General features: G+C 40.8%; 1 protein-coding gene across 1 annotated transcript; it reads right to left on the bottom strand.

The window, feature by feature from the left end:
- Window positions 1-606: 606 nt before the first annotated feature.
- LOC138652143 (chymotrypsin inhibitor-like) lies at window positions 607-9,322 on the bottom strand. The gene is made up of 4 exons (XM_069742912.1): window positions 7,433-9,322; window positions 5,812-5,875; window positions 2,203-2,256; window positions 607-1,063 (listed from the first exon to the last, which is right to left on the bottom strand). The coding sequence occupies exons 2-4, from the start codon at window positions 5,846-5,848 to the stop codon at window positions 888-890; spliced, it is 267 nt and encodes an 88-aa protein (XP_069599013.1). The 5' UTR covers window positions 5,849-5,875; window positions 7,433-9,322; the 3' UTR covers window positions 607-887.
- Window positions 9,323-9,426: the final 104 nt, after the last annotated feature.

Genomic DNA, 9,426 nt, shown 5'->3' with positions numbered 1-9,426 from the left:
TGTGCTATTATGGCTCAGTTTTGCGGGATTCGGTACCTCGTGATCATAGGGTGAAGAGTGTCAGATGCCACCAATCAGTTCTTGGTGATCTATACTAAGCATAGGCCATTGTTATTAAAGTCTTGGAAGACCCCTTCAATAAATTTGTGTCTATATTCTGTGCCACAAAAATAATGGGGATAGGAAATAAGATAAAGTTGCAGAATTCGTACATACCTTGCTCCACATTTATTCTGCACCCTAGTCTTTTTTTTTGGTCTAAATTATTGGAGAAAGTATCTAAATAGGCGTTTCATACACCAGTCTTGAGCCCAAAGTCATGAAAGTTGCAAATTTGCTAAATTTTAGCTACTATGTTCGCCAATTTTTCGGGTATTTATTATAGCAAGTTTGTGGTGTTGGGTTTCACCGTTTTCCTTGCCCTTTGGATAAACGATCACTGTTTTTAGTAAAGCGCAGCAAAAAAAAATCAAAAAAAGTTTTCGAACAAATTTTCCCGGCCAAATTTTGCAAATTTTTCGACAAAGGATGATAAAATCGTCCCTTTCTTGGGAGTGGAGTTATCCCTCTTGTTCCCTCAACAGAAAAAGAGGAAAACACAAAAAATATGGTGGGAATCCTTTATTAGAATTTTGAAGGAGGACAAGATAGTGTCTTCGGAAGAGAACAATGACAAGTATGGCCGCCTAGACGGGGTATAGGGGTCTCTAGGGTTTTACGTAAACCTAGGGACAATCTTGGGGGAGGACACAAGTGTCATTATCCAGAAACACGTAACCTGGATTACAGAAGCAGCCTTCAACGCACTGTAAAGTGCAAATCTGGGGCTGGTAGGTGCTGGTTTCGGGACAATTGTTGCCGCATGTTGCGTACGTCCGGTTCCCGGTTCAGTCCTCACATTTCTCCTTCTCTACACAAAACTCCCCCAGCTCCACGTATCCATCCTTACAGAAGCAGCCGGGGTTACATCTCCTGTTACAAGGGACGCCATTGAGGTGGGTACAGTTTGGGGGACAGGCGCTCCCACATGAGTTATATTCTTTGTCGGGTCCACAGTCTACATCTGCAAAAGTAAAACAGTGTGAAACGGAGGAAGGATATTAAAAAAAATACACGTAAAAAAGTAAACATATAAATGAGAGTGAAAGTTTGCGAGAAAGCAGGAATATCAGCAAATTTCATGGGTGAGAAGGGTCTCCAGCACTACCTGAAGTCCAGTCTTCGTTGATGTACGAGATAAATCTGCATTTTCAAGATACAAAGCATTTAGGTTCTTGGTTATAGAACCTCCTACATTGTATCAAGGTGATTGATGCTGATTACTTCTGATTTGGGCTAATATAGTGGCTCAGTGAGTAAGAAATGGTTGTATGGTTACTTAGTTGTTATAAAATGGCACAGTGGTTATTTAGTTGCCCAGTGAATAAGATAAAGTGGCCCAGTACAAATATAGCAATTGATTAGTTATATAGTAGGTCTTAGTGGATCGATGAGAAAGATATACTGACTCAGTGATTATATGTTAGTTCAGTGAGTTCTGCGATTTATAGTGGCTCAGTAGTTAGTGACTCAATGAGTAAAAAAAAGTGTCTTGGACTTTATAAGGTGGCACTGTGAGTAAAATAGGGTTTCTTGATAATTATTCAGAGGCTCAGTAAGTAAGTGTGTTTTTTAGTGACTTAATGGTTGTAAAGGGGTCATTAGTGATTGCAATGTTACTTGATTATATAGCGGTCCAGTAAGTAATATCACGTGGCTTAGTGGTTACATTGACTCATTGGTTGTTAAGTGTCTTAGTGTTTTATACAGAAAATCTGAGACCAGTGAGCTAGATACAGTGACACAGTGGTTATATAATGGCTCAGTGAGTAAAATATCATTTTCAGCAGCCCATTTGTTATATACTGGCTAAGTCACTACATGGTATGTCAATTAATGAAATGTTGTGACTCAGTGGTTATGTGTTTTTAGATTTTTTCAGCTGTATTATTGGCGGTCTTACTGACGACGTTATCTCTTATGTATCGCTTCTATGCTTAAAATAGTGAGTAGTTTCCAAGCAAAAGCTTCCTGAAGAATTGTCTGTCACTTCCTTTAACTTTGGAGACTTTGAAGTTACAAGATGCTGAAAAAACTGAAGGTGTGAACAGCGAGTCATCCTCACACTGCACAGCGCATGCGTTTATTGCACTGTGCACTTACCCACATAATTCCTTTTGTGCAGGTCGCGTGCGCTGATCAGGATAACGGCTACACCTACAAAACAGAAATTACCGGAGAATTTCTAGCAGCACTATGGTGAAAGTACAGTAAGTCAATTTTTTCATGTATTTTTGGAGCAATTTTTTTCATATGTTTATATACAGATGTTCTCAAAAGTTTTCATACCCTGACAGAATTTTTGCTTTCTTGGCCTTTCTTCAGAGAATATGAATGATAACACCAAACCTTTTCCTCCACTCATGGATAGTGGTTGGGTGAAGCCATTTATTGTCAATCTACTGGGTTTTCTCTTTTTAAATCATAATGACAACCCAAAACATCCAAATGTCCCTGATGAAAAGTTCACATACCCCATTTCTTAATACCGTGTGTTGCCCCCTCTAAAATCAATGACAGCTTACAGTCTTTTGTGGTAGTTGTGGATGAGGTTCTTTATTTTCTCAGATGGTAAAGCTGCCCACTCTTCTTGGCAAAAAGCCTCCAGTTCCTGTGAATTCCTGGGCTCTCTAGCATGAACTGCGCGCTTGAGATCTCCCCAGAGTGGCTCAATGATATTGAGGTCAGGAGACTGAGATGGCCACTCCAGAACCTTCACTTTGTTCTGCTGTAGCCAATGACAGGTCAACTTGGCGTTGTGTTTTGGGTCATTGTCATGTTGGAAAGTCCAAGTATGTCCCATGTGCAGCTTCCGGGCTGATGATTGTAAATTTGCCTCCAGTATTTGCTGGTAACGTGCTGCATTCATCTTTAATTCAACTTTGACCAAGTTTCCTGTGCATTTGTAGCTCACACATCTCCAAAACATCAGCGATCCACCTCCATGCTTTACAGTAGGAATGGTGTTCCTTTCATCATAGGCCATGTTGACCTCTATCCAAATGTAACGTTTATCGTTGTGGCTAAAAAGTTCAATTTTGGTCTCATCACTCCAAATTGCGTTGCTCCAGAAGTTTTGAGGCTTGTCTCTGTGCTGTTTTGCAGGTGAGATCCTTTGTGGCATTTGAGCAGCAATGGCTTTCTTCTGGCAACTCAACCATGCAGTCATTTCTCTTCAAGTCCCTCCTTATTGTGCATCTTGAAACAGCCACACAGCTAGTTTTCAGAGAGTCCTGTATTTCAGCTGATTTTATTTTGGGGGTTTTCTTTGCGTCCCGAACAATTTTCCTGGCTGTTGTGGATGACACTTTTGCTGGTCTACCTGACCGTGGTTTTGTTTTTACATAGCCCCTGATTTTCCATTTGTCAATCACAGCTTGAGCGCTGCTGACTGGCATTATCAATTCCTTAGATATCTTTTTGTATCCCTTTCCTGTTTTGTACAGTTCAACCAGCTTTTCCCGTAGATCTGTTGACAATTCATTTGCTTTCCCCATGACTCACAATCCAGAAACATCAGTGGCTGGATGAAAGATGCAAGAGTCTGTCTGGATCCCAGAAACTCACTCAGCTTTTATGCACACACTGATTACAAGCAAACAGGTCACAGGTGAGGATGTTACCTTTAGTAGCTATTCACACCCATTTGTGTCAACTTCTGTGCATGTTATCAGGCCAAAATCACCAGGGTATGTAAACTTTTGATCAGGGTGATTTGGATGTTTTGGGTTGTCATTATGATTTAAAAAGAGAAAACACAGAAGTTTGACGATAAATGGCTTCACCTAACCACTAACCATGAGTGGAGAAAAGGTTTTGGTGTCATCATTCATATTCTCTGAAAAAAAGGCCAAGAAAGCAAAAATTCTGCTGGGGTATGTAAACTTTTGAGCATAACTATATAGGGATAGTAAATAGCCCGGTGTCTATCAGTGTCATCAATTAAAATTCAGTGGCAGAAAATTATATTTAATGTGAACTGTACTCAACATATAGTGGGAGTTAGGCATTACATAAATATTTCTGTATGTTATGTTAATATCATAACTTAGCAGCCAGAATACCTGTGCACCATGTTCTCTGTACCACATGAGACCATATAGTGCTCAAATAAAGCCGCCATGTAGTGTTCGCCACATAAAAGAACATTGCATAAAATAATCTGTGTGACAGAGAAAATTAAAATCTATAAAGACATATCCAGAGAGGGGACATATGACCTACACATTGAACACATGGGATAAATTATAACTGGTGAAATGAGAGAGAACTGACACTTCAACCTCCATGGAAGTAGGGGCCCTCTGTAGTGATCAGGTAATTACAGCAGGATCTGCTCTGAGAGCCAGACGCTAAGACTGGGATTGATTTACATAGAGGCGGGGCAGTACGCTTCACAGGCCAGAGCTTCCTCTGATCAAAGCACTATTCAGAGACATTTTTGCAGCCAGAGGTCAGTGATGAATATTGGGGTTTGCATCTATCCAATATTTATAGGAGATATATTTTTGGCGCTCTAGCGAAGGGACGAACATGATATATACTCTCACATGACCGCAAGGCCATTCTAACCTCCAACTTAATATCGATCGGATAGATGGTGTTATCCATACCATGTTTCAGCTCTATAGAAAGGTAAAATCATGATAAGAAACATAACGACCATATCTACCGCCTGGGACCTCCAGGGGTGAAGATATCCTGAAATTTAGGGAACTCATAAAATACTAAAAGACCTAGCATATCTCACAATCATATGAGCTCATCAATGGGAGGCACATGGGCATAACCTTGATCTAATAAACATTAGTTTGGGTGTCTGTCATTGTTCATTCTGGAAGACATCGTTCACTGTTATAGTGTCTCATTTTCCTAATCGGAGTGCTTCCCTCTGCTAAGTTCTGAGCCATCCCTTCAACATCAGGTTTAGAACTTTTCTTTTGTTATCTCATTTATCCTTTGTAATTGTATATCTACGGATTAGATATATGTACTTCTACCTTTCTGGATTAAATAAATAAAATTGAATAGCTCCGTTCCTCTTGCTCTGTAAACCGCACCTCTGAAGCCATACGCTGCCTGTAACAAGTATCCGATTATAAATGATTGGTGGTGGCAGCTAGTGGTGGTTCCTTTTGTTATTGTGGAGTTGGCAGTGATCGTATTGCAGTATATATATATATTCCAGGCATTCAGAGATGTATATACCGTACGCTCACTGTGAGTTCCCCAATAACCAGCCGCGGCAGCGTCCATCACTCATCAGTCAATTGAGTAATTATCCTGACGATTGGAGGTAGCGGAGTTGTGTCCTCTAACAAACTTGTGGCAGCGGTGGGATCCGCGTGACCCCCCGGCTGTTATCCCTGACAATCTGACACTGCTATACAATCTGAAAATAATACTGTTATGTAAATGATATCAAAGGGGTTGTCGGGTCACAAGATATTGATGACCTTATCTGCACATTTGAACCGCAACCACAACACCATGAATCACCACCTGTGCCTATGGCGGCTGATCAATAGGGGCGGCAGGCATCAGACTTCACTTATATGAATTGGTCATCAATAGCTTGGTATCTGACAATGCCTTTAAGATTTATGATGGTGATCAGCTATGTGTTCATGGGCTTCTGTGGCGTCCCTTCAACACGGCTGGGTGAGTAAATGCAAACTTCAAAAGATGGGTGTAATAAATACTTCTCCTCACCCAGGAATGGCAGCAGCAGAGCAGAGATGGGCGTCATTGTCACTTATGTTGCGTCACCTGCCTTCTGTAAAAGACAAAATTGAATCTGAAATATTATTCACACACAGTGCATGACACTATCATATATACTGTATCTGATACTATTATATATAATGTGGGCGAAATAAGTATTGCACACATCACTAATTTTCTAAGTAAATTTATTTCTAAAGGTGCTATTTACATGAAATTCTCACCAGATGTCAGTAACAACCCAGCCAATTCACACAGGCAAATAAATCACCATAGATGTCCATAAATTATGTGTAATAATGAGAAATTACACTGGGAAAAAGTATTGAACATATGAAGAAAGAGAGGTGCAAAAAGTCCTGATAAGTCCTGACACAGGCTGAGATCTATCAGTAATTAGAAAGCAATCCATGACACTTAGTGACAAATAATATCAGCTGATGGCCTATAAAAAGGTGTGTCATTGCCAAGGTGCCACACAAAAAAACATCTCAGGATGGGTACAACCAGGGAGCTGTCTCAAGACCTTTGCAACCTTATTGTTGCAAAACATACTAATGGCATTGGTTACAGAAGAATTTCTAAACTATTGAAGGTTCCAGTAAGCACTGTTGCCGCAATGATCCGGAAGTGGAAATAACATAATTTCACCATAAACCAGCCATGACCAGGTGCTCCCCGCAAGTCTCCAGAGAGAGGAATGAAAAGAATTATCAAAATTGTTGTCCAAGAGCCACGGATCATGTGAGGAGAGCTACAGAAAGACCTAGAATCAGTAGGTCCAAAGGTACAAGTGTTTCTAGCAAAGAAAACACCACATCCTGTATGCACGCTCACTGCGCAACCAGCATGAACTGCATGAACGCTCACCACCCAAGACTCAATTGCTAAACAAAATACATGTTCAAGCACGTTTACAGTTTGCTTAGCAACATTTAGACAAGCCTGTGACATACTGGGAGAATATAGTCTGGTTAGATGAGACCAAAATTGAACTCTTTAGATTCCATAATACCATGTTTGGAGGCCAAAAGGCACTGCATATTACCTCCAAAAAGCTATACCAACAGTGAAGTTTGGAGTTGGGAATATCATGGTTTGGGCCTGTTTTTCAGCGTAAGGCCCTGGCAAACTTCATGTACTTGAAGGATGGATGAATGGTGAAATTTACCGAGACACTCTTCATAAAAATCTGCCATTTAACAGGATGATGAATATGAAACAAGGGTGGATATATTAGCAAGACAATGATCGCAAACACACAGCCAAGGAATCTCTCAATGGGTTTCGGGGAAAGAAAAAGCTGCTGGAATGACCCAGCCGATCACCAGACCTAAATCCAATAGAAAATGTATGGAAGGTACTAAAGATCAGAGTTCATAGAAGAAACCGATCAAAGCTTCAGGATGTGAAGAGTGTTTGTGTGGAAAAATGGGCCAAAATTACACCTGAGCAATGCCTGCGACTAGTTTCTCCATACTGTATCTGATTCCATTATGTATACATTGTATCAGACACTAATAAATCTTTACCATTCAAAAGTTACAAACAAAAATAAATGAAAAGACATTTAATTTTTTTTTTATAAATGGAGAATTCCAAAACTTACTTATTCCTCGTTGTAGTCTTGTCTCCTCCCAGGAATGAGAACAGAAAATCTACAAGTAGCCAAATGGCTCTTTTCCCCCCGGCTTGTTCCCTCGCGGTGTGGATGGGCCATTATTCTTATACGCTCCAGCAGTGGGGTTGGGTTGGGCAGATGATCTTCCTCCTCTGCCTCTCTTGGTCGGTCCACCGGACGGCTCTTCATCATCAATGCACAATGCCGCACGTCGCCCGCACACAGTGATGATGAAACATTGCAGAGCATTGTGCCGACCAGGTGTGACAGAAGTTACACTGACCGCGTCCTTCCATAAATCTTCTTACATCCTGCCCGGTGTCATCCGTGACCGATGTCATCATCACATGGCGGCAAAATTAATACATTATATGGAATATTCGTGTGCACTGGACTGTAATCTGGAGACATAAGGGAGTCCAGAAAACATATCTTATAATATAACATATGTCGGCACCAGGATTAAAGCAGAAGGATGGAGGAGACTGGCATCAGCATCTTACATTAGACTGCGGACTGACTTGTGGCAGCGTTTACACTAGACTGTGGACTGACTGGTAGCAGCATTTACACTGCTTCTTTCTCCACTTATACACCTCTTCTTTCTCTCCCACTGCCTCCTGTTATTCACTGTGAAAAAAAAACTGCTAAAATCTGTCTTTCTCGGGCAACATGGACTTCCACCTCCCTCGGTGTCAGGTTCCATTGAAATGAAGAAAGGAGGAGTAAAGAGCAGAGTGAGAAAATAGGCAGAGGGTGACACAAAAATATTGTGCTGAGCTTTCTAAGAAGTCTTTTAACTCATCGCAAAGGTGGATTCACAGCTGCACTGCACAGTACTTTGGTAGAATTTCCTCCATGTTGCTGTTTTCTATTATGAGTATTATTTCACTCCATCGCTGGATTCATATCTACTCTTCTCAGTACTGCTGCATAATGTCCTCCATGCTTCTGCTTTCTAGCAAGTGTTTATCTCAGCCCAGAGCTGGAATCACAGCTATATTGCTCAGTATTGCTGTATAATGTCCTCCATGCTTCTGCTTTCTATAAAGTGTTTATCTCAACCCAGAGCTGGAATCACAGCTATATTGCTCAGTATTGCTGTATAATGTCCTCCATGCTTCTGCTTTCTATAAAGTGTTTATCTCAACCCAGAGCTGGAATCACAGCTATATTGCTCAGTATTGCTGTATAATGTCCTCCATGCTTCTGCTTTCTATAAAGTGTTTATCTCAACCCAGAGCTGGAATCACAGCTATATTGCTCAGTATTGCTGTATCATGTCCTCCATGCTTCTGCTTTCTATAAAGTGTTTATCTCAACCCAGAGCTGGAATCACAGCTATATTGCTCAGTATTGCTGTATAATGTCCTCCAAGCTTCTGCTTTCTAGCAAGTGTTTCTCAGCGGAATCACAGCAATATTGCTCAGTATTGCTGTATACTGTCTTCCTTGCTGTAGCTTTCTTGTAAGTATTTTGTCTCACCCCAGTGCTGGATTTGCAGCTACACTTCTCAGTACTGCTGTATAATGTCCTCCACGCTTCTGCTTTCTAGCAAGTGTTTATCTCAGCCCAGAGCTGGAATCACAGCTATATTCCTCAGTATTGCTATGTAATAGCTTCCTTGCTGTAGCTTTCTTGTAAGTATTTTGTCTCACCCCAGGGCTGGATTTACAGCTACACTTCTCATTACAGAATTGTGCTGTATAACGTGATTTGTGCTGTGTACGGAAGACATCATAGCTGCTAGTCTTCTCTTACTAGCTCAGAGACAACTGAAAATTACAGATAGGAGTCTGAAAAGGGTATAAGTGATGAAAAACGAAGGAATTCAGTTCTGCAGGGGGCAGAAACAGAGTTGATGACATGAAATGATATTTTGTATCAGTTGTGTGTTCTTAAAGTATATTATGTGAAGAAAAATATCCATTGTTACAAATAATGTAATGCAAGAACGCCTCCGCACAACGATTCTTGGAAAC

Source organism: Ranitomeya imitator, chromosome 10 (genome assembly GCF_032444005.1).
Source record: "Ranitomeya imitator isolate aRanImi1 chromosome 10, aRanImi1.pri, whole genome shotgun sequence".
NCBI classification, from domain to species: Eukaryota; Metazoa; Chordata; class Amphibia; order Anura; family Dendrobatidae; genus Ranitomeya; species Ranitomeya imitator.
This window is presented reverse-complemented; position numbering and strand designations above follow the sequence as displayed.

Coding starts and splice junctions, on each gene's coding strand:
- LOC138652143 (XM_069742912.1), bottom strand. CDS start 5,848: ATGACGCCCATCTCTGCTCTGCTGCTGCCATTCCTGG. Junction 2,257..5,811: donor TCTGCTGCTGCCATTCCTGG/GTGAGGAGAAGT, acceptor TCTGTTTTGTAG/GTGTAGCCGTTATCCTGATC. Junction 1,064..2,202: donor GCACAAAAGGAATTATGTGG/GTAAGTGCACAG, acceptor TTACTTTTGCAG/ATGTAGACTGTGGACCCGAC.